General features: G+C 35.8%; 1 protein-coding gene across 2 annotated transcripts in view; it reads right to left on the bottom strand.

Annotated features, from left to right (window-relative positions):
• Window positions 1-26,062, bottom strand: part of LOC150100146 (E3 ubiquitin-protein ligase HECW2-like) — a 708,695-nt gene that overhangs the window by 361,849 nt on the left and 320,784 nt on the right. For both annotated transcript variants that reach the window (XM_090402900.1, XM_090402899.1), the window contains one exon: window positions 1,272-3,117. In XM_090402900.1, coding sequence (XP_090259026.1) covers window positions 1,272-3,117 — 1,846 coding nt within the window. The remainder of the gene's footprint in view (window positions 1-1,271; window positions 3,118-26,062) is intronic.

Genomic DNA, 26,062 nt, shown 5'->3' with positions numbered 1-26,062 from the left:
AAATAAATAAAAAAATAACTCAGAAATATAAGGAGACAAAAGAAATATGGTTGAATGACAAGAAACTGAAAACTTAGTCACCATGATTAACAGGATACAAGATAAAAACTTACAGGAAAAGGAGCAAAGAACTTTTCAAATGTATAAAAAATGAAAAAGGGGATATACCATATGAAAAGTCAGATATCCTAGATTCGGAAGAATCTTTTAGATCTTCCCTATCTAGTGCCACTAATGCAAAAACTAAAGATGACTCTTCATTATAATTTGGCATGTTATCAAAATGGAAAGCTTAAAATAAAATAATGTACTCATCATCATCATAACACTAATTACGAGTATAAACCATACTGGTCTGTTCCGTCCGCTCTCATTATCCATCCAATATCCTTTTTTTTTAGGTCTACCCTGCCTTCTCTTTTCAGTTGGCTTATATTTTAGTATTTGTTTAGGATGTCGGGTGTTGGCCATTCGGTTTACATGTTCAATCCATTTTTGTTTATAATTGTTTAGTTTTTCTTCTATTGATTTTGTTTTTAGTTCTTTTAAAATGTTTTTGTTTCTTTTTTGATCTAATAATGTGTATTTTGCAGTTCTTCTCATAAATCTCATTTCACTTGTTTTTATTCTTTATTTATCTTGTTTGTTTATTGCCCAAATTTCACTGCTATATAATAATGTGGGCACTGCTCTGAAGTATTGTATATTTTCAAGCATGTTTCTTTTTGTACTATATTTGGATTGAGTGTTCTATTTATCAGGCCCTATAATCTGTAAAAATTTTGAAGTTTTTAATTTTATGTCTTTTTCTCCTCCATATGATATTTCATATCCAAGATAACTGAAAGTATTTATCTGTTCTATTATTTTATTACTAATAACTATTTTGCTTCTAACTGGAGTTTGTCCACAAAATGCCATTGTTTTAGTTTTATCTATGGAAATTTTCATTCCAAACTGTTCTACTATAATGTTTAAATTATATATTGCTCTTTGTAAATTGTCTTCCTTATCTGATATTACCTGATCATCTGCAAATAATAGCATATTTATTTTGTTATTCTGAAAAATTTCTATACCTTGATTGTTTAAGGTGTTCAACTGTATTAATATTTCATTAATGTAAAATAATGTACTCCTAAACAGAAATAAAGAACAATTTTACTTAAATTGTCAATAAAAATTATAGTTTTGAAATATAATAAACAATAACATAATATACAACATAAAATATCTCTGGCTTGAAATTTAATGATTTAATGGCAACTTACCTTCTTCTATACTCCAATAAATTCCTATTTCTCAATGGATTAAGAGAAGAAAGTTCTGGAATACATGATTGTGACATGCTGGCATCACTTTCTATATTATCTGGTGTTGGTAAATCATTAGCTGAACTTAACTCCTCTTGTGCATTTGAACTAGCACTACTGTCTTCATATGGTGGTGTGACAACTACACTGGGGGACATAGGAATCGGCTCGCCATCAGAGGTAGAAAAATGTGAGTTTTCACTGCATTCACCATCAGTTACTTCAGGTAAATCTGGCTCAGCCATTTCATTTTCAGTAATTTCCCTCGAATTTATATCTAAATTGTCAACACCTTCTCTGCCAATCACAGAATTTTCACAATCTGATGGAAAGAAAGAATTTTCTTGTGCTTCCTCTGTGGTCAAAAGGTCTTCACTTTCACTAGCACTAAGTGTCTGCGAAGAAGGAGTACTACAAAGAGGTGTTGCTAAATCAGGGACACAAACACTATAGCTATGTGGTACCTCGTCATTATCAAATCCAAATTCTGCACATTCAGCTAAATTCAATGAGGCTATCATATCCTCCCTGGAACAAGTATCAATCTCACTATCTAATGAGGTATAAGGCTCTGGTTCCAGACAGGATGTATCATATAATTCTATTTCATGGGATTGTTCTTCACTTACAAAGCTGTCCTCATCAGGCTCTAAAGTCACAACTTCACTAATATTTTCCAAAGAAGGTCCACCTTCATGAATAGAATCATGCTCAGGTGTTGCTAAAGGTGCTGTTCTTTGATCATTGTTACAATCTTCATTTATAAATGCATTCTCTTGTTCAGATACACTTTCTTCCATAAGATGATTAAGATTTATTTGATGTGGCATCAATAATGCTACTGGTCGTGCAGCACCACTGGACGTCCTTTGTGGTAAAGCTGGAGGAGGTGGACTAGAATTTTCTGGAGACAGTGCTGGCACTAAAGATGGAATTTCACTTGCACTATCATCAGAGGTCATATCACAAAGGACATTTGCTTCGCCATTTTCATCATTGCTAACAATATCATCAATACCAACACCGTTACTATCGTTGTTGTTGTTGTTGTGACTGCTGTCAATACCCTCATCATTGTCTTCATCATTATCATCCTCATCATCCTCATTGTCTAGGCCATTCTGTTCATCAGTATCTACAATTTCTATTAAGAAACTATCTTCAGGCCTAGTAGGTCTTGGTTTAGGTAATAAAACCTGACTAACATCTGTTGTGCCTCTGTTACTACCAGCTTCTACACAATTTACATTTGTTACATTTGCAGGTAAGTGGAGGGCTTTGGTTCTTTCTAAAGGCCTATGGCTTTGCTGTTTTACTGATTTCTGTTTAGGTGGAAGTGGAGGAGGAAGATCTACCTGTTCTGTTGTATGTGCAGCTGCGGTTACTGGTGTGTCTGGTGTAGTCTGAAACACATATTCCATGTTCGTAAACGCTACACCAGATGTAGTTCCAGATGTACCATTTCCACTGTTAGTACCAGTACTACTCTGTCTTACAGGTGCTGTTTGTGAGGGCCTGCGTGCAAGAGGAGCAGCAACAGCAACATTGCTAATACTATGATCACTGCCAGATCTTACGCTTCTTGGTTGGATTTCTCTTTTGTTTGGTTCTACTGGTCTTTGTCCTACTGTAGAATGAGTGCCACTATTATGTGCCATGCTATCATTTGAAGTAAGGATGGTCCGACATGATGCTGAAAGATGCTGAGGAGTATTAGGGACGGAAGACCCTGTTATATGGGCATCAGGAAGGTCAGATGCATAAATAGGATTATTTACCTGGTGAATATGTGTCCATGGATCAACTGAAAAAAGGACACAGAATTGTGACTCTCAAAATTCAATGAACAATTATGAAATTTTAAAAAAAAATATTAATAATATTTAAAATTCAACTGTTAAGATGTTAAGTGACATATGCTATAAAATATGCCATATACTATAAAAGAAATATGAAAAATGAGAAAATTGCATGATCATTGATGTATACTTTATCTAGAAACTTTTCTTCTGAAACTGGAATAGTTCCAGAAGGAAAGTGAGAAAGTGAGAAAAAAAAAAGCTGAATAAATAGCATTGTGTGTGGATGGGTGTGTTAAATGATAATTAATAAATAATATTAACTGTCAAAAAAGTTTATTACTATTATAAGAAAATTATAAACAAATACTCTATATAGATTGGCACAAAAAGTATTAGCTCAATGAATCTTATAAATGTCATGTTCATATGTTAAGGATTAAGTGCTGGGAGAAACTCATGTTAAAAGTTTAATGGAGTGAAACAGCACTAGGTTAGGATTAAAAGTAGTATTTAATTCTTCCAATATTTCATCTCAGTTACAGAGGCATTAAAATTACAATTTATTTTTTCCAATATTTAATCTCAGTTACAGACACATATTACAAGTCTCATTTTGTATTCCCTGATGATGTCTGTGTAACTGAGATGAAATATTGGAAGAATTAAATACTATTTTTAATCCTTTTCTAGTGCTGTTTCACCCCATTAAAATTTTAACTTGAAATGTCATGTTCAGATATGATAAATACAAATATAACAGACACATATATCTGTAGTAATTCTAAGTTAATTTGCTTTAATAACAATTTTGATTATAAAGTGATATTTCAATAATCAAATAGCCCTCAAATGACCAAATCTGTAGTTAGCCATCCCATGAATGAGTTAGTGTGGATCTAAATTCTGGTGTTCCACCATGTAACTTTACCTTTAGTAACCACAACCTCAATTATCTGAGCAAAGTAATGCTCTAGTGCAATAAAATAATTGAAGAACTATTCAATATATTGCTTTCTTGAACAAATTATTTAAAAGGCAGCAAGTACGGAATGCAAGAGGATATGATACAATTACTGCAAGAATGGGGGGGGGGGGGGAGAAGACAGTATGTAAAGTTTAAGTGTTACAAATGATTAACAAGGGTGGCCTGATAAGAAGAGCTGTCTGGAAATAAATCAATGTGTACATTATGTAGAAGAAATGGTATGCAGTTTGTAGATATATAGAGTGAATTTGATGGAAGAAAGAATTGCAAAATCAAATGACAAAAATCAAATGAAGCAAGCCAAAGGAATTCTCAAAAGTTCTGCTGCTATGTTGTGACTAAAAGAAAGAAAGAATGATTATAAACGATTCATTTCAATGAATTCTGATGGTAAGGAGTCAGAAAAGCATAACAAAAAGAGTCTAATTACTTGAGTGATTATGTTGCAAGGGTGTATAAATCCAGGTGATATAATGCGGTAATAAACTAGGAATCAATGTGAGAATAGAGATAGATGAAATAGAGTTGTTTAGGATACTAAGAAATCTCAATGGGAATACAGTAATGAGAGTAGATGGGATATAGGCCTGTGTTACAAGAGTGCATGTAATCAGGCTGCTTAAGTGTCCCCACTGGAAAGGTCTCAGAAAAGAGAGAAAATAGGAAAAGATAGCTCCTATACATAAAGAAAACTACTTATATACCAGGGGTTCTCAACCTGGTTATGGTCATGGATGCATTCGAGATTAGGAAGAGAGTGGCAGGCACAAATATTTTTTTCTATGAAAATTTATACTTGCTTATCATATCACATGATAATAAGTAACAAATTAATTAACTATGAAAGGTTACACATGTAACCTTTATTATACAACTAAATCAAACCATCGCACAATGAGCAAAAACATTTCTCTTTACATGGGATAAAACAATAGTCTTCTTCTTCTCAGTCATTGTTGAATTTATAGGTTCATTGTTTTTTTTATTTGAATTAATCATTTTGGGGCAAAATTTAAACACAAGAAAATAATGTATGGTCAAAGTGTGCCGACAACACTGATAAAGTGGTGATACATCCCTCAAGTGCATGGATGCCAGTAGACTAAATACATAAAACATATGCACAAAATTGGCACTGGTAACACTCGCACTCAAAGACAGAGGAATTACAAAATGTTCATAATATAACATAAATGTTAACTTTTTTTGCAATTTCGATAAATATTATTACTAGGAGAAGACATATTTTCCAGTTTTAATTTTATTTTTTCCTTATTTAGTAACTGACAGTGGGAGCATGCAAATAGCTCTGCAGATGCAAATGCACCCATGGGCATAGGCTTGAGAACCGCTGTTATAGACCAATCAGTATCTCAGGAAGTGGTGGTGGTGGTGGTTCAAGTATTTGAAAAGCTGGATACTCTATAAGAGAAAGCATGATTTTTTGAAGGAGGGAAATCTTCTATTAGTGATTATTAACTTCCTACAAATAAAGTGATAGCTGAAATACACATGGATTGCTTAAAGGTCAAAGCTACATAATGGGAGTGGGCATAACTCTTAAGGAATACAAAGAACTGACCAGGATTCAATCCTTCACCTTTACATAGTGTGCTCTGTTAATAGGTATCCACTGAATACTGAATGAGAATGGGCTGGCAATCACAAACTTACCCAACTAAACTGTATTGATTTAAATTAGAAACAAACATGATAGTGTAATATGATGAAATATCTTGTTGGGGGGGGGGGGGGGGAGTAAAGAAGAACTATGTTGTTTTCATGAGAGAACTAGATGAACAATGGAGAGTCAGCTACTGGAACAAACTCACTGTCAGCATAATTGAAAACAAGCACCATCAACATAAGAGGTATCAACAAATAAGAAGTTTCAAAAGAACTAGAGAAGTACCATGTGAACTTATTTGTGTTATGAAGATGATGAAGCCTAAAACTGATGAGATCCTGCTAAATAATAAAAATAGGATGCTATATTCGGTCAAACAACCTCCATAGCTACGTTAACATCAACAATGTCCTTTGAATTGAAATATCTCAGCTCAAATCCCATCTATGATGCAAAGAATCTTTACCTTACCAGGATTTTTCAACTGACAGCCATAACACACCATGAAGATAGGATTAATTGCCCTATCAAAGCTTTAATTAGATTTCAAACAAGCCAAGTTACTTGTCCCTAACAGGTCACTGCGCCTTACACACGGAAAATGGAAATAGGATATTCAGTCAATAGAAGGAATAAAAATAACATTCAACACCAAATATGAAGATCAACTTGATAGGCAGGCAATTTCAAGTAGAATTATGTGAGAAGATTTCGAAGTGGGGAATTGGAAAATGAAACTTATTTATGCCTGCAGTCCCACAGAAGATTCTCTTAAAGAACATGTGGAAGAATTTTTTCCAAGTCATCATGGAAAGCATCTGACATAAAAAAAAATTAAAAAGCTGGTCCTAACCGGAGATCTAAACAGCAGAGTAGGAAATGAATCACAGCCATACAAAATAGATTTGGGAAAATCTAGAGAAAAGGACAAAGCTAATAATTATGATAAGTACCTGTTGGATTTTCTTTTGTTTTTTTGTTATTTTGTTTCTGTTCAGGATACAGAATAACACCATCTGCAGAAGACACAAGAAAAAAGACTGCTCTTGTTGACCATATTATTGTTGGCAGTGATACTCCACAATGGTTCAGGATACAAGAGTATACAGGAGATATGAAACTAGAAGTGACCACCACTGAGTTTTAAGCAGAATAAAAATGAATATCATGTTGAAAACAAAAAAATGTAAGACAGTTTTAAAAAGAACTAAACTCAAGCAACTTTTACAGGTGAACAGTAGTTTCTTGAATAATATCTTAACCATACAGATATTATTCAAGAAAAAAATGAAAACATCTGAAAACAGAATAAACCTTGGAGTTTCAGTTGCAAACTGAAAAAACATTGATTGATATTAGGTGTTAATTGTTAAATATTGATTAATTATATTACATTATTGGAATCTGACAAGTCTGGCTTTGCTTCTCACTATTGCCACTAGGCACAGAGTTCTTTGGAATGAGACAAAACCTCTTAATTCAGCAAATTCAAATTCGATTATCCTTTCCTTGAAACGTGTGACACACTACAAAATCACCTGAACTGAAAAGACTGTATGCCAATATCCAAGATTTGGGAAGTGATCACAATTAATTGCTAAGTTTTCTTTTTTTTTAATTAATAATTATTTTAATGTATTTTTTAATCTACACAACTTTCTACAATTGTTTCTTTGAACTCTGATAGTGTAACCTCAAGGGAGGAATAGGAAGAATGTGTGTGAAAGTTCAGCTTACTCAAACGTGATAAAGATATGTCTTTGAACATTTTTATGTATGTGGTGAAGGGGTGGAAAAATATGCTTTGGATTCGGACCCTTTAAGTACGTCTGAGGAGGGAAAAGAGAAAGTTCTACAACAATTCCAAATAGATTGCATATCTAATTATAAGAATAAGCTAGGTGGTAATTTATTATGTTCATACACAAATGCCAGGAGCATCAGAAACAAAAGGGTTTGAGTTCGTTGCTTTATTGAATATGATGTGGCTTAAGATTGTTGGCATTAGTGAAACCTGGCTCTCAAAATCAGATATGGTAACTAGGATCAAGTATAATGAGTATACTATTTGTAGGAATGACAGAAGCAACAGGAGAATAGGAGGACTACTACTAATGATATCAGATGACTTGAGTCTGGTTAGGGTAGAAATGCAAGAAAACAATGATGATAACAATATTACATGTAACAGTAAGTTTGAGTCTATCTGGTGTGAAGTAGAGGATAACAAAATGAAATATATGGTGGGGTGTTGCTACAGACCTGGTGGCTCAATTGCAGGGGATGAAGAAATGCATTGCCAATTTAGCCTTATGGGCGATACCAAATGAGTGATCATTATGGGTGACTTTAATTTTCCAAATCTTGATTGGGGTAGATGAGAAATCTCTTGATAAGAAAGAGGAATAATTTATTGAATTGTTGCGAGACAACTTTCTCAAACAGCATGTGAAAGAAGGAACTCGAGGTTAAAGAGTGTTGGATTTGCTCATAGCCTCAGAAGAGGTCTCTTAAGAATATGGTTATTTTACCACCAGTTGGTGACAGTGATCATGCTGTGCTTTCTTGGGAAGTATCTAATTGCATTGATGCTCCTATTAGAACAGGTTGCATGTTAAACTACTTCTCTTCTGGTTCCCATCTGCCATACGGCTGCGGGAGGGTAGCTAAATGCTACCATTCTAGGGAGAGATGATTATGAGCAAGGTGGTTTCCCGTTGCCTTCCTTGCCGTAAGTATTTATGACTGTAACCTGTGTGTTCACGGGGCCGGTTTGCCTGCTTGCGGGATGAAAAACCCCAGATAAACTGGCGGAAAAAACCCTGCTGCCCATGCCCAAGACCGGCTAACTTGGCTATGGCTGAGGAAGATCCTTAAGCTCCTCACGTCGTGGAGGGGAATCGAACCTAGGACACTCCTTCCCCAGGCATATGGTTGCGAAGCGCAAAGCCACTAGGCTAACCGCGCGGACAAACTACAAAGCTGGAAATTATGATCAACTTAGGAGAATACTATCTTTGGTCCCATGGTATCAGTTACTGAATGAGAAAAATGTCAGCAATGCATGGGAAGAATCTTTGAAAAAGTGCTTAAATGTATGTATCCCTATGAATGTATCCCTAGTGTTTGAAGAATAAATAGGTTAGGAATGAAATGGATGTTCAACCTTATTAAGCAAGGGATCCACAAGAGGAAGATGATGTGGAAAGAATATTATGAGAATAAGAGCAAGAGGAGTTATAAAATATATAAAGAGCTCAGGCCAGAAAAGTAACGAGTATTGCTTTTAATTTCAATTCCTCATTTGTTGTTACATCTATCAGTTCTCCTTGTAATTGTAAAGATTCTTCTGTTTTTGTACTTGAAAACGGGTACAAAACCCAATCGGCTATTTTCATTTCAATAATAGCTTTAAATTGTTGGTTGAAATCAATGGAGAGCTTCCAAGTGCTGACAATAAATAGTTGAGCATGTCTCCATCACATTTTTCCACTGTTGATAGATTTGGAAACTGGCTGAATTCTCAACCTAAGTTTCATTTGCACAGGACAAGTTTTGACACAAATGCAGAAATAACAGATTTTGTTTTTATTAAATTCAACTCATCTCCTTGGAGCTGTAGATTTGTTTCATTAAATTTGTTAAAAAAGTCAGTCAAATAAGCTATGTCACTTTTGAAATTAATCAAGTTGGCTCGTAAAGAATCATCTGTTTACTAAACGCTGTTGCACTAAATCCAAGAGTTTAAAAAATCGATTCAAACAAGCATTCCCCTTGATAGCCATTGAACTTCTATAATGGAGCAGCAAGCGATTGAATTCTTCATTATTTTCAATACAAAGTTGTCCAAACAATCTGTTATTCAATGAATGACTTTCGATTTTGTTGACTGCTGTAATTACAGTACATCATCAGTGTATGGAACAATAAACAAATCAAAGAACAAAAATACAAGGTATATACAACAATCAGTTTACTAATTAAAAACATTTGCCACGTACTAGAAATTAATATTAACAATAAATAATATCAATTATTTTTGATAAGGTGAGAATCTCCAAAAAAAAAAAATGAGAGAAGAGGAGAGGATTAAGGTTAAGTTGATGTAAAAGGACTTCACAACTGTCTCTGAAAAGATGTTCATATTTAAAACTATTACTATGGAGAACATGAGCTTCAACCCACAGGATACCATGTTTAGTGTCAATACTATGCTGTGGCAGACTAGACTGAGGTTTCAAGTATTTAATATAATACTGATGTTCATTAATTCTTTTTACCATAGAATGTCCTGTCTGCCCAAAGTATGTCAAATTACATTTACAGGAATATGGTAAACACCAGCTAAAGATAGAGGCAATAGGTTGTCTTTTCGATGGAAATTTTGTTGATAAGAAATTATGTGGGATTAAGGTGAAACTTTCAAAATTCTACCAATTCTTCTACACACATCAGGGTGATGTGTGTAGAAGAATACTTAGGTGTTGGAATGTAGGAGAATTATCTGTTAGATTTCACAACGGCTGTAACCATTTAATTCACAAAAGTTTTGATAGCGAGAAGTTCATGTTGTAAGCCTGAGGGAGAGAAGCACACATTATGGGCTCTATTAATTTTTTGGGACATCACCAATTTTTGGAAGATGTGATAAGCAGATTTTTGATGAATGTTTCTGCCAGTAAAGGTAGGTTTATGATAAACACTGGTTGTCAAAATACCAGAGGCTGCGCATGTAAGAAAAATATCTAAGAATGGTAAACTACCAGCATTTTCTTTTTACATGGTGAACTGAATGTGTGGGTGAAGGCTGCTGATACAATGTAGGAAGGTGGCAAGTTCATTTTCAGAATGAAGCTAAACAGCAAAAACATCATCAATGTGACAAAACCAAAACGAGCACTAGGGATGAATGGATGAAAACAAGGTAACTTCCAGATAGTTCAAAAAATAGTTTGCCAAAGGTGGAGACAGAGGCGATGATCTGATGGGTAAAAAATAAAACAGCTGATCAACGACTAGACATCACACATAAGAGATTTCAGACAAAAATTAGGAGAGTGAACATATAGCAACAATGGTAGAATCATTAAAAATTAAGATATTAATAAGGGACTTGATATTGCTACCATTCAAGAATTGTGAGCAGAGCTAATCTAAGAATGGGAGAGGAAAGGCTGACAAAATAAGTGTTCAATGCCAAAATGGCAGGAAAAAGCCTAGAAGGAAACCTGAATCTAGGCGGATTGATGCAGTCAGAAGTGCCTTAGAAACTGAAAATATAAGATCTGACAATACTGCAGTGCTGACTAGTGGTAAATTAATTTAAAGGGAAACTGCTGACAAGAGATTAATAATGATGCAAACATAATTATGTAGTACTATCAGTATCCTGTACATCCTGTAATGATAATGATACATATTAGGAAACTGATGATGAAATGTGGCTATGCTATCGTGATATTCTCAGTCTGTTCAAAGGATGTCAGAATACTGCACACAATCTCTACAATAATAAATTGTTTTTTTTTGGCTACAGTTGCTTCAATTTAAAGCAACTGTAGCCAAAAAAAAAAAAAAAAAAAAAAACAGTTCATTACTGTACAGAGCTCCATAATAAACAAAAGTTTGCTTATAATTTTATACTTCAGCCTAAGCAACATGAACCACAGGTTCAGAATACCACCAAGTTAAAACAACACAGAATCTTATTATGTAAACCGGACCAAATGTGGATGGTCATGAAACTAATCATGTGGATAACAGGATGGCTGATGGAGACATCATCATCATCATCTCATCTGCTTGGTAACAGGTTGAGTCCACTAAGAAGAAAGGTTCTCCACTTATCACAATCTTTGGCCATCTCAGTCAAATCTTGATTCCCATCACATTCCCATCTGCCCAGCTCTATAGCTGGGCAGATGGGAATGTTCTTTCAGCAACTTTATCCAAGTACTTCTTGGTCTGCCTCTAGTCTTTTGCCTTTTACCTTTATATATCCATTCAGAGCTAAATATGACAATCTATGAGGGGCCATTCTCTGAATGTGACCAAACCATCTCAACTGATGCTTAATGGTTGTATCTATTATATCATCTGGGAAGTTTAAATCTATTCTGACTTGATCATTGGTCTTGTGTTGCATCCAGTGGGTGTTGTTGATTTTTCTGAGGCATTTCATTTCAAATGCTTGAAGTTTCTTGATTGGTTGTTGAGTTAATCTCCAGGCTTCTAAAGCATAGATAGCAGAGGGGATGATAACTGTTTTATATAATTTTAGTTTTAGACTTGTTGGGATTTTTTTATTTTTCCATATTTTTTTTAATTTATTCATACTGGTCAACCAAGGTATAGGCTGTGTTTTACTGTTTCCATGTTGTTGAGGTTGCTGGAAATGAGACTGCCAAGATAAACATATTTATTAACTTGTTCCAATGGATGATTTTGAAGATTTATAGAAATATTTTCTTCTTCTCTACCTATCTTCATTATTTTTGTTTTATGAAGATTTATTTTCATACCATAGGTTTTACAGGAGTCATTTATAAGATATTAATAGTTTTTTCTAACTGTGGTTTAGAATCTGCTAGGATAATGATATTATCAGCATATTTGATGTGATTAATGTTGGTGCCATAGATTTTTACACCTGGTTCATCAGCTATGGTTTTACAGACTTCTTCTAAGAAGATGATAAAGAGCTGAGATGAAAGAGGGCAACCCTGCATTACACCTTTCTCAACTTTGAAATCCTTAGTTTTAATATTGTTCGTTTTAACAAAAGCTTTAGTGTCTCCATAATAATTTGTAATAAATGTTAAAATATCTGAATCCATTCTTATATTTTTTAAAATGGTAATCAATTTGTTTCTATTAACTGAATCAAAGGCTTGCTTGAAATCTATAAAACAACAGTATATGGGCAGGTTGTATTCCCAATATTTTTCTGCTATATTATTAATGGTGAAGATGTGGTCTATAGTAGATCTATGTGGCCTGAATCCTGCTTGATTTTCTTCTATGATTTTTTCTGTAAGCACCTGTGTTCTCTTTTGAATAATTTGGATGAATAGTTTATAGCTATGACTTACGAGTGTTATGGGTCTGTAATTTTCACATATTCTTTTGTCTCCTTTTTTATGAACTGGTATAATAACTCCTGTTTTCCAGTCAGTTGGGATTACTCCAGTATAAAGAATTTGGTTAAATAATTTCATTAAGAAGTTAAATGCTTCCTTGCCACAAAATTTCCATAGTTCTATAGATATTTCATCTTTGCCCATAGCTTTCGAGAATTTCATTTGGTTCATTGCATTTATAATTTCTGCTGCAGTTATGGGTGGTGCCTTTTCATATACCATCTCTTCTGTTATATTTTCCTCCTCATGTTCTTTCTGAAATAATGTTTGATAGCAGTCTTTCCAGATTATTTTAATATTTTGTATTGATCCAGTTTCTAGATTGTTTTTATCTTTCATTGTTAGTGGTTTATCTTTATATATCTTAGTTATTTCTTTTATAATTTTATACAGTTTTATCATCATTTCTTTTATTAGCTTCTTCACACAGTTTTGCTTTTTTATCCAACCAATCATTTTTGGCAGATATGCACATTTTATCAATTTTGTTTTTAAGGTTCTTATAATGTTGTTTATTTTCTTCTGTATTTTTTATATTTAATATATGCTTTGCTGCTCTTTTTTCTTCTAAAGTATTTAAAATTTCAGGGGTTATCCATTCATGATTTGGTCTTGTTGTTGTTGTTCCAAGTATGTTTCGTGCAGTATTTATAATAATTTTTTTACCTTGATTCCATGTATTTTCCATATTATCATAGGTTAATCGTCTGATCTCATTTCCTATTAGTGTTTGATAGTTGTCTTGCACAAATTTCTCTTTCAGTTTGGACATGTTCATTTTCATGACTTGCAGTACTTAAATTTTAGTTTTATTTTTGCCACGAGCAGTTCATGGTCAGTGTTGAAATCTGGAGTTTTTAAAGTTCTAACATTTTGAACTAATGATTTCCAGTAACTTTTGATTAAAATGTAATCAATACAGTTCTTTGTTGTACCATCTGGTGATGTATTTGTGGGAAGGTCTATGGAAAAAAAAAGGGTATTGCAGAGAAATAGATTATTTGCTTCACAAAATTCTAGTATTCTTTCTCCTCTTTCATTTCTATTGTCAACTCCAAACCTGCCCATCACATCCTCCATGTCTGGGGTGAACTGCCCAGTCTTGGCATTAAAATCTCCCATTATGATTAATATATCTTTCTTATTAGTCTTGTCTATTAATCTTGTAACTTATCATAAAAAATGTCGATTTCTTCATCTTCATGTGACTGGTCAGGGGCGTAGATTTGAATAATTGTAAAGTGAACATTTCTCTCTTTACCATTTAGTCTGATAGCGATCATTCTTGGGCCATGGGGTTCTATAGCCATGACTGCATTTTGCAAACTGTTATTCACTAGGATGGCAACTCCTTCTCTGTGTATATTGTGCTTTCTGCCCGAGTAGAATAGTTTTCCTGAATTCAGATTTATAACTCCTTCTCCTGTCCAGTGGGTTTCAGCCAAGCACACAATGTCCTATTTAATCCTAGCAAGTTATTTTTCCATTAGGTTTGTTTTCCCAGGTTTTAGCAGTGTTCTTATATTTAGCATTAAGAGATGAGAAACTCTATTGGCTGACCACATAACATACTTCTCGACTGCACCCTGTGATCTAGGAACATCAGAAGTAGTACATATAGTGCTGAATGAAGGTGAAAGCCAGTGACTATTGGTGTGCTGTGGAGTTCTGTACTTGGAATCACTGCTGTTTCTGTGCATTAATGATACTGGGTAATAATTCAAGGAAAATATACAGTTGTTACAGATGATGAAAACTTGGGGAGGGGCATTAGTTCATACCAATAGTGATACAGATATCTACATGATTATCTAAACAGACATGCACTATTTCAATGGGACCAACTATATTAAGAAAATTTAACTCAGATGTCTTAGAGAGCTGCCTGTTTTGCTACCAATCAAGAACAGTCTGGCATATCTACTTGGAATGCCCAGTCAACACCCAATTAATCAGTTTGTCTCAGGAAATGGCAGCTCTCACCTTGTAGTCTTCATACAGAAGAGGAGTATTTCAATCTCGTCCATGCAGAGTCAAATAATCATTCATTCTGCAATTACCTCTTCATCACTGCGAAAGCGGTAATATACAGCTTCTACCTCAGACATATAAGACCGGACAGCACAGCAACTTCACAGAGAGAGGCAGCTGACCAACTCCTTGCAGCCTTCAAACAAAAGGTGAGAAGTCGGATCCTACACGAGCATCACCACCACAGGCAAAACAATACCTTAGATCTTTTCCACCAAGACTGGAATTCATGGAATCAACTCCTGGCTGAGCAGGGCAACTGCATCATAGTCCACTTTCCAGCATAGAAGTGACATCCCCTCCCCCCCCAAAAAAGGGAGGAAGAAGATTTTTTGTGCTTAACAGTACAAATATTAATCAGATGTCACTCTCATGTAAATAGATAATACTGTCCAATGTAACTGTTATGTTCTTCCACATACATATCAGATTTTATGTTCTTATACAGTATCATGTCAAAATAACTGTTAATGGCTTAAATTTAAAAAAAAAAAAAATGCAATTCACCTTATAACTGATATTTCGATGTAACATACCTCAACAAGAGTATGAGCATATAACCTCTCTGCCTGACTGCAGAGAACCAAAAACTGGTTAATCCTGTAGATAAGATTCTTATGTTTACAATAAAAATAAATAAATAAATAGACATGCAGTTGGTCAAAGGCTAACGAATGTTGTTCAAGTGTGGCAAATTGTAAATTATGAACTCAAGAATGAAAAAAATATTATGCAAACAGAGCTAAACTGCACGAAAACGATGAAGTATGGGATTTGAGAGGTGGGGAGTGATGTTGGAAAGAGTTGAAATTCTAAAGAAATAGCGCAAAAGTGGTCAAAATAGCTCAAAGGAATACTTGGATATGAAGAAATGTACTGACAAGTAGGAATAATGAAGTTATTATACCTCTATAGCTATTATCATGTAGATGATATAACAATTTGATACTGTGATCCAATCAGCATGATGATGCTTATTGGATCATCATGCTGATTGGATGATGATCCAATAATAAAAATGTTAAAAATGAAAATCATCATGCAGATGATTTTCATTTTTAATATGATAGCTCCATGCTTATTAAAAGCTGAAATAGCTTAAGAACTATGTTTAGACTTCAGAACAGGGAGTTTGGGATTATCAAACTCTTATTATACCTATAGTACCAATGTGCTCATTTACCACATGCTGTGGATAAAAACTACACACACACACACAAATATAAAGTTTACTCTTATCATACTCTTTCCCTGGAAGATCTGAATAGTCAGTTGCAGAAAAGTAAAGAATAAGAGCTAAAACTTCCAAATTGGGTAAACATCTTTTTCTTGTGATTGCCCAAACTGGTTATTTATTATTGTTATTATTCAGGCCTCCATGGAGTCACAAGACTCATCGTGAGAGGCACATCCTACAAAACGAAGTCTATCATACCACTTCTTGACCATTCATGCTCTCATCACTCTATCAGACAATGCATTCCACAGTTCAACCACCTTCCCATGCAAAGAAACTACTCCTCACCCTCTTGCTCACAACTTCCCTTCATAACTTCCAGGGATGGCCACTTGTCATCGCTCCTTCCTCCTGTTCCACCAAACAAAAGAACTCCCTGGTGTCAACCCTGTAACTACATCTCAACAGTTTAAGAGTCTCAATCATATCAATTCTCCTTCTTCTATCTGCCAAACTCTGCAGTCCACATTCCCTCAGCTGATCCTCATAACTAACATTGCACAGTTCTGATACCATCTTTGTTATGTCTCTGCACTCTTTCCATGGTTAATATATCCCCTTCAAATCCTGGGGACCAAATTTGAGCACAATAGTCAAAGTGTGGCCTGATCAGAGCTTTATTTTTATGTTGGGTCCATATACGAGAGGTTGGCTGGTCAACCTATAGTACGTTAGTACTGTATATGGGTAGTGGGTTGGGAAAGGAAAAACTTGTTTACATTTGATTTAAAAGCCTGTATGTTGTATTCCTTGGGGGAATACGTCAGGGGGGAAGACTATTCCAGAGTACCACAGTAGCAGGGATGAAGGACGAGGAAAGGAAACTTGTTCTGTGGGTTTCAAGGTGTACTGTGAAAGGATGTTGGGCGGCAGCTGTACGTGTTCCAATGGGCTTAGTACAGAGTGGGGGAATTATTGATGCTGTTTCAGATCAACATTTCCCATGGAAATATTCATAGGATATACAAGTCGCAGAGACCAGTCATCTATGTGAAAGTGAGGGGAGCGAGTTGGTGAGAGATAGGTCATTTATCAGTCGAATTGCTCTCCTCTGTATTGAATCAAGCATTTTGAAAGAGCTTTTAGGAGCCCGACTCCAAATGTGAACGCAGTATTCGATAGCTGGGTGGATTTGTGATTTGTATAATGTTAACAGCTGTTTAGAGGTGATGTAGCATCTTGAGCGAAAATGAAAACCTAGTTTTTTGGAAGCTGAGGATGCAATGGTTGTGATGTGCTTATGCCAGGAGAGTCTTGATGTCAGGGTAATTCCGAGAAGAGAAATCCCATCTTGTCTGGGAATTCAAGTGTTATCAAAAACAATGTTGGGAAAAATGGTTCTTTTTTGTGAGAAATATGACTTTACTAGCATTGAAGTTGACGAGGTTATCTGAGCGCCATTGGAGGATGGCTTGGAGATCAGAATTAAGGGCAGTGGTGGTTGATGTTCTGTGGATCGAAGCGAGTTGTGCAGAGTAGAGTTTGTCAAATGAGAGGGAGGAGTGTAATGTGCTGTCATCTGCAAAACTCTGTATTGAGTTAGAGGTCAACTGAAGTAGGTCATTGATATATAGAAGGAAGAGGGCCAGCGAGAGGACTGAACCTTGTGGGACCCCAGCATTAGTTGGATGATGAGAGGATAGGGAGCTGTCTACCATCACACAGTGTTCGTCCAGACAGGAAGCTGGCAATCCATCTGCAGAAGTCCTGAAACAGTCCAAATGATGGGAGTTTGCTTAGTAAGACTTTGTGTCAGACCCGGTTTTTCTCCATGGCATTTGTCCAGCAATGGGTGATGTATGAGAGTAGATCTCCTGTTGATCCATTCGCCGCATTTCTCCATGGCATTTGTCCAGCGATGGGTGATGTATGAGAGTAGATCTCCTGTTGATCGGTTTCTACGGAATCCGTATTGGTGGTCGCTTAATAGTTGAGTACCTTCGAGGTAGAGTAAGAGTTGAGAGTTTATAGTTTTCTCCATCATTTTAGATAGGACTGATATGAGTGAGATAGGACTGATATGAGTGAGATAGGACAGTAGTTAGACGGTAGTGATTTATCTCTCTTTTTAGGAATGGGTTGAACGTGGGTCAGTTTCCAGGCTTTCCACTGGGATATATACCAGTGGAATAAGAAAGTGTGTACAGATGGCATAGGATAGGAGATAGTTCTGTTGCACAGACTTTCAGGACAATTGGAGGAATGCCATCAGGTCCAGGAGACTTTTTTGTGTCTAATTTAGACAACAGGTTTATGATATCTTTTTAGCAAAAGGATACAGGAGGCATTGTATATTGGGCAGTTGGAATGACTGGAGGGCATTTGCTATTGTCAGTTATGTGTGCATTGGAAGCAAAGTGTGAAGCCAGGAGGTTAGCTTTTTCTGTGGGTGATGTTACAATTGAGCCATCTGGATATGATAGAGGTGGGAATAGTGTAGGGCAAAAGTTACGACCAATTGCCTCTACAAGAGACCAAAAGGCATGGCTGCCATTTGGACAGGCTGCAAGTTTCCTGCTTTTTGCCCGTTCAAATTCTGTTTTAGAAGCATTGATAATTTTCTTGTATCTGTTTCGGGCTTCAGTATAGGCATTGAAGGAGGATGGGGTTCTTAATTTGAGCCAGTTGTCGTATGCCTGATTTTTCATTTGTATAGCCTTGGCACATCTTTTAGTGAACCAGGGTTTAGTTAGGGGACGGCAGTTCAGAGTAGTGTGGGGAATGTATGTTTTCATGCCAGTGAAGATTACTTTGGTGTTACTTTTGGTGCATATGTTTGGACTGGAAGACCAGAAACAATAATCCAACCAATGGAATGAAGCATAGTAGTCTTGGAGGCTGTCCCATTTGGCACTGTTATAATGCCAAACTACTCTTATGTGGGAGTGACTGTCTAAGCGTTGTTGCATGGGGGGGGGGGGGGGGGGAAGATGAGCACTAGGTTGTGGTCAGAATTACCCAGGGGGTTCACTACATTCACTAGATATTTGGAGGGGGGGGGTATTAGTAAGGAAGAGATCTAGGATATTTGGGGAGTGGTTCGGGTTATCTGGTATTCTGGTCAGCTTTTGAACAATTTGTGTAAGGTCATTAGTGATGGCAAATGTTTCAGCATCTGCCTGCAGGATCTGTACAACTGGAAAAGGATAGCCAATTGGTGTTATGGAGATTAAAATCACCCAGGAGGATGATTTCACTGTTAGGAAAGTGGGACTGGAGAAAATCAACTTTTAGGGAGAAGAAATGAAAGAGCTCAGAATGATTGGTGGTATTAGGAGAACGATAGAGACAGCAGATGAATATGACTGAGTGGGGGGAGGGATAGCTTTAGCCGAAGAAGGTCGAAGTTGGGTGATTCTATTTATATAATGGAATAGGTGATTTATACAATGAAATCAGACCTCTTATCTCTACAGGTCAGCATCCTTCTCAGTATTGCAGCAATTCTCTGGGTTACCTTCACCACGTCTGCAATATGTTCCCTATATTTCAGGTTTCCATCAATTATCCCCCCCCCCCCAGATCCATTTCCCCCCACTTCCTCCAGTACAGTTTCTGCAACAAAGTATGCAGCCTCTCATCGATGCATTCAAAACTTTACATTTAGCTACACTAAACTAACACCCCCATTCATTTTCCCATCTTTCCAGTTTATTCAAATCCTCTTGCAGGACAACTACATCTGTCTTATTACTAATAACCCTTCCTGAATTCACATCGTCTGCAAATAATTATAGATGAAAATTGGATACTGTATGGGGGGGCAGCTCGTTTTGTGAAGGGTAGATCATGCCTAAGTAACTTGCTCATGTTTTATAATAAAGTGACGGCTGAAGTCGATAAGGGTAATGGTTTACAGTAGTGATACTGCTGGACTTTGCTAAGGCCTTTGACAAAATACCACATGTAATTCTAATCAGTCAACTGCAGCACATGGGGATGTATATAGGGTTGGTGAGATGGATAGCAGAGTGGTTGATGGAGAGATATCAGAGAGTAGTTTATTCAAGAGTAGAGTCTGAAAGAAGACCTGTGACAAGTGGTATGCCGCAGGGTTCTGTTCTTTGACCACTGCTATTTAATTTGTTCATTAATAATATAGGAAAGGATCTGAGAAGAACTGTTCATTTATTTGTCGATGATGCAAAGTTATGCACAGCAATAGTGAATACACATGTCAAAATTTTGGAGGATGATTTGGATAGATTGGCAAACTGGGCTAAGGAGAATGGTGTCAGTTTAATGTAGCAAAGTGTGAAGTTATATATTTTGGGGTGAAAAGATCAGCAGCAGTATACCATATTGGTGGAACTGTACTCCAAGAAATTGACGAAGCCAGAGATTTGAGTGTGTTGGTGAATAGGAAGTTGAAGTTTAGGGAAAACATAGCAAAAATGGCTAAATCAGCTCCTCAGACCACTTGTTTATTGAAGAATACTTTGACGAGCAGAAACAAGCAGGTTATTTTTCCTCTTTATTGAGCGTGGATAAGACCCCATGTTGACTACTGTGCCCAGATCTGGGCACCAGGGTTTCTTCTTGATGGGGAAGAGGTAGAGAGGATCCAGAGGCAAGTGACCAAGATGATAGCTGGTCTATGGAATGAACCTTAAAAGAACAGGTCTATTGATCTTTCATTAACAGTGTTTATTCATAAATTGCATTAATTGTACTTTTTCTAAGCATGAATCTTTTTTGTTGTTTACTTAAATGGCATTTCATTCTAGAAAAGATTCTATTTTTGAAGCATATGATATAATACTAATTGTTCTAAAATTTTTACATTCCACTGCATTATTCTTTTTTCTGGTATCAGAATGCAAATAGATTTTGTGTAGTCTTCTAATAGTATGCCTGTATCATACACAGGGTGGTTCAAAATTCCACGTACAAACTTTGTGAGGAGGTAGGGAACATCAAAATCAACCATATTCACATAGGAAAGCATGACCGGAAACATCACCCAAAAGTGATAGGTGGCGCGGCTCTCCAGCACTCCAGGTGAGCAATTGGGGCTTCCTAATTCAAGGTTTCGACATTGTACGAAGAACATGCATCGTTTTACGAATGCTGAGATGGCAGACATACACCTCATTTATGGGTTAGATGATGGTAATGTACGAGCCACCGTACGAATGTATCGCGAAAGGTATCCAAACAGACATGTACCGCATCACCAAATGTTTGCACATTTGCATCAGAATTTGTGTGACTGTGGATCATTCAGGGATTGCATGCATGATAATGGGAAGCCACGATCGATGCGAAATCCCGCCATGGAAGAGAAGGTGTTGCATGTGATGGACAATAATCCAGAGACAAGCACACGTGCTGTTGCCTCTGCTATAGGAGTATCTCAATCCAGTGTATTGCTTGTTTTGCACTCTAAGTCCTTACATCCATTTCATCTGTAACAGGTCCAGTTACTGATGGCCAAAGATTATCCTCGATGTGTGGAATTTGCACAGTGTTTCTGCAGTAAGCCGTAGACCCGGGTTTTCCAACTTGTGCTTTGTTCACAGATGAAGCTTCATTTACCCGTGAAGAGATCTACAATCACCACAATACTCATATGTGGGCCGATGAGAACCCACATGCTGTCTGATCACATGCTGCACAACAACGCTTCACCATTAATGTATGGGCAGGTATCATTAATCTGTTTAGTCGGCCCATACCTGTTACCACCCCGACTGGACTCCCAGAAGTATCAGACCTTTCTGGAAGAAGTTCTGCCAGATTTACTGAACAACATTCCAATGGCTGTGCGTCAGCAGATGTGGTTCCAACACGACAGGGCTCCAGCCCATTTTGGCATTTCTGTGTGTCAGTATTTGGACAGGTCCTATGGGGCTCGATGGATTGGGCATGGTGGACCCGTTGCATGCCCCCCCCCCTCAAAAAGCTCACCTGATTTATCAAACGTTGATTTCTTTCTGTGGGGGGACCCTTAAAACCATGGTGTACGAAACACCAGTTGCTTCTGACTTGGACCTCATGGTAAGAATCGCATTCAGCGCTGCTAATATCCGGGAAACTCCCAGTATTTTCGAAAATGTACGGTAATCAATGCACCGTCGGTATCAGGCATGCATCACTGTTAATGGTTGTAACTTTGAACACCTGATGTGAAACCATATTATGTATCCAACTACTATTGAACTGTTCAGTTATGCCTAATAAAGTATTTTACAATACTTACTGCCTTGTGTTATTTCTGTATCTTTGTGTCCCTATTAGTACCTTCTGATGGCATTTCCAGTCATGCTTTCCTATGTGAATATGGTTGATTTTGATGTTCTCTACCTCCCCTCAAATTTGTACGTGGAATTTTGAACTACCCTGTATATTCTGTATTATTTCTTTAAAAAAAGTTCCTTTTCCTGTAATTTCTTTTATTAACTCAGCTGATATTCTATCACATTCCATCATTTTACTATTAATTAGTTATTTTATTGTGCTTACTATTTCTTGTTTAAGTATACCTGGATTATTTGAATTAACACAAGCCTGGTTTGCCAGGCTTGTGGTCATTATACAGTTGTGTTAAGTACTCCTTCGATTTTTGTATCTTCTTTTCTGGATTTATAATAACATTCTTATTGTTATCTCTTAACTACAGTTAAGCAATAACTGTATAAGAGATAGGCTTGTTACTTTCTTTTGGTAATTAAGAAATTTTATTTTTGAATGTAACTCTACAATTTTATTTTATTTTTCTCTATTTCTAAGCAATTATTATTGATCCATCAATGTTTTGCTTCTAATCCATCTAATCTTTTATATTCTTCATTTGCATTAGGGTTATTTTTCTAGATTCTTTTTTTATCCATTAGTTCTAGTATCTCTTCAGTCATCCATGGTTTTTTAAATTTGCTCTTTTTCTTTCTGATCCATTTTTCTGCTGCAGCCAATATTGCTTCTTTTATCTTGATCCATTTTTGTTGGGATCACCTTTCTTTTAAACATTAACTTTTAAACTGCACTTATATTATTCTGAAATAAAGGCATGGTGTTACTGTTATTTAATTTAGCTCTCTCCCACTTGAATGTTCTAAATCTGTTATCTTTTTTAACTTTATATTCATTATAATTCTCACAAGTCTGTGGTCTGATCCACAGTCAGCACTTGGCATAATATTTGCATCTGTTATTCCATTTCTATATCTCTGAGTGATCATAATTACCTAACCTTACTTACATAGTGTGTTACCATGCTATAATAACAAAATTGAGTAAAACAGATGTTCGGTGTAATAAACATCTAGGATTCAGAGAAATAGTTTGTTACAATGCAAGGTTCACTATGGTGAGTTTAGGAAAAAAAAATTCTGATCCCCACATTCCATTCCCAAAAAAACAAAATTAAAAGTGGAAAACAGAAGAAATTACAAGAAATTGTACACTGAAAACAGAACAATGTTTATGAATGGCAAGATAAACAAAGGAAATTGCAGGACACAGAAAAAAAAAGGAAATAGAATCTTTCTTCTGTTTCATTTTTTTTTTCTATCTGGTGAGAAACGGTAGGAAACAGAGGAAATGAAAGGAAATCATATACACCAATGATAACACAATACAAAGAATGGAAGGAACCAATATATAATGCACACAAAACAACATGAAAAGTACAAATGCAAATAATAATGGGAGAAGTTGAAAGTTTATTTTTCACTTGGTTAGACTATAATAAATTTAGTTTAATTCTTTATCCAAGTGTGAGCAAACAAAGTTTGCACCTGAAAATGTCTTCAGGACTGACTATGGTGTTGTACTACCTTACCCCAGTAAGGTAGTTTTTGTGACGCAAACTTTGTTTGGTCACACTTGGATAAAGGATCAAACTAAATTTATTACGGTCTAACCAAGTGAAAAATAAACTTTCAACATCTTTCTCTAAATCCAGAGTAATTTAATAAAAAATAAAAAAAAAGGTGGCACAGCTTTTGGCAACTCCTATAGGTAAGGATGACCTCGCTATTGCTTCTGCCTGGTATCTCCACCACTGGGCTGGCTCCCACTGAAGAGACCTCAATAAAGGTCGAAACTAGTCTGGGTAGTGGCCAATCCCTTAATGCACAACATTATACATATCCACAAGGAGATGTGTTTTGCATTATGGAAGATACTGGAATAGGAGTGTTGGTAGCTTGGTCCGCCTTTGCTGCGAGTTGCCGGTTGTTGTACTACATTACCCCAGTAAGGTAGTACAACACCATATTCAGTCCTAAAGATATTTTCAGGCGCAAACTTTGTTTGCTCACACTTGGATAAAGGATTAAACTAAATTTATTATAATAATGGGAAACATAAGGAAGAAACCAGAAGAGAATAAAATTTTAAAAATGAAAATCCAGAATTTTAAAAATGCTACATTACCTTAAATTAATGTCATTTACCTTGACTCTTCATAATAAATCAAATATGGACAGTCTGTACCATTAAAATCAAAATCAAACCTGAACATTTTGCAGTTAATCAACCTTATAAGTGAGAGAGAACATTAAAAGGCATTAGTCAGCCTGCATTAAGACAAGAGGGCTGATTAGCATAGCTATGTGAACAATTCAGCTTCCTAACTGGACAGAGACCCAATGATATTTACAGATGGCATAAACTGCTGATGCTCCCTTAGAAATGTAAATTAATATGAAATTTAATTCAAAGTTTAATTAAAAGCAACATATGAGTAGTTTGCATGTGTAACAGTTTATTTCGTGTTTGAAAGATTATTTATAAGATAAAAAAAATCATTCGGATTTTTTTCTAAATTTTTGTTTTTTTGATTTTAATGATACAGTCTGTCTATCTCTAGTTCATTATGAAGATTTCAGGTAAATGACTAATTTAATCTAATCTAATATTTTGAAATTTAAACATCAATTGTACATTTTCCATTTTATAATTTGAAACTCAGTTCTTTTTTATATCATCATCATCAAATTCCTGACATGTACCCTCAAGTGGTGTACAGGATATGATAGTACTACATGAAAAATTTACATCATTACTAACTTCCTATCTACAATTTTCCTCGAAATCAGTCTGTTACTTGTCAAGACTCCAACATTATCAGATCTTATATTTCTATCATCTAAGGCACTTTGTACCGTATCAATTCACCTAGATCTTGGTCTTCCTCTGGGTCGTTTTCCTGCCAACCTGGCAGAGAACACTTGTTTGGCTAATCTTTCCTCACCCATTCTGTTTAAGTGACCATACCACCTGAGATTAGCTCTGCTAATGCATTCCTGAATGCTGACAATGTCAAGTTCTTTCCTAATATCCTCATTTTTAATATGATACTGCCATTGATGCCATCTGTTCACACCTCTAATCTTTCTCAGAATCTCATTTCTGCAGTCTCTAGTCTTTGGTCAAGTGTTTTATTTCTGACCCAGCTCTCAGATCCATAAGTTAAAACTGGTTTGAACACTGTCTTGTATACAGCTAATTTAGTGTTCCAACTAATTTCTCTCTTATTCCATATGAATTTATTCAATTGACTTCCTACCATACCAGCTTCGTTGATTCTATTGTCTATTTCCATATTTAATTTACCATCTTCACTAAAAATTGTGCCTAAGCAGCTGAAATGTTTTACTTGTTCCACATGTTCCCCGTTCACAGCACAGTTGATATTTTCAACAATTCTACCAATTTTCATTGTTTTGGTCTTTTTAATGCTGACCTGCATACCATATCTATTACAACAGTTATTCAATTTAGTCAGGGAATCTTGCAAACTTGTAGCAGATTTATTTAGAATTATAACACTGTCTGCATAAAGCAAAGAGCTGACATTAACATCTCCAATTCTGATATGATGTTTAATACCACTTTCCTTCATAATGTGATCCATATAGATAATGAATAACAGACGGGATAATGTACATCCTTGTCTCACACCAGATTTAACATTAAACCA

Source organism: Typopeltis vanoorti, chromosome 13 (assembly GCF_054136105.1).
Source record: "Typopeltis vanoorti isolate ZY-2024b chromosome 13, IOZ_Tvanoo_1.0, whole genome shotgun sequence".
In the NCBI taxonomy this organism is placed as follows: domain Eukaryota; kingdom Metazoa; phylum Arthropoda; class Arachnida; order Uropygi; family Thelyphonidae; genus Typopeltis; species Typopeltis vanoorti.
The sequence above is the reverse complement of the archived record's forward strand: the minus strand, read 5'-3'. Positions and strand labels throughout refer to the sequence as shown.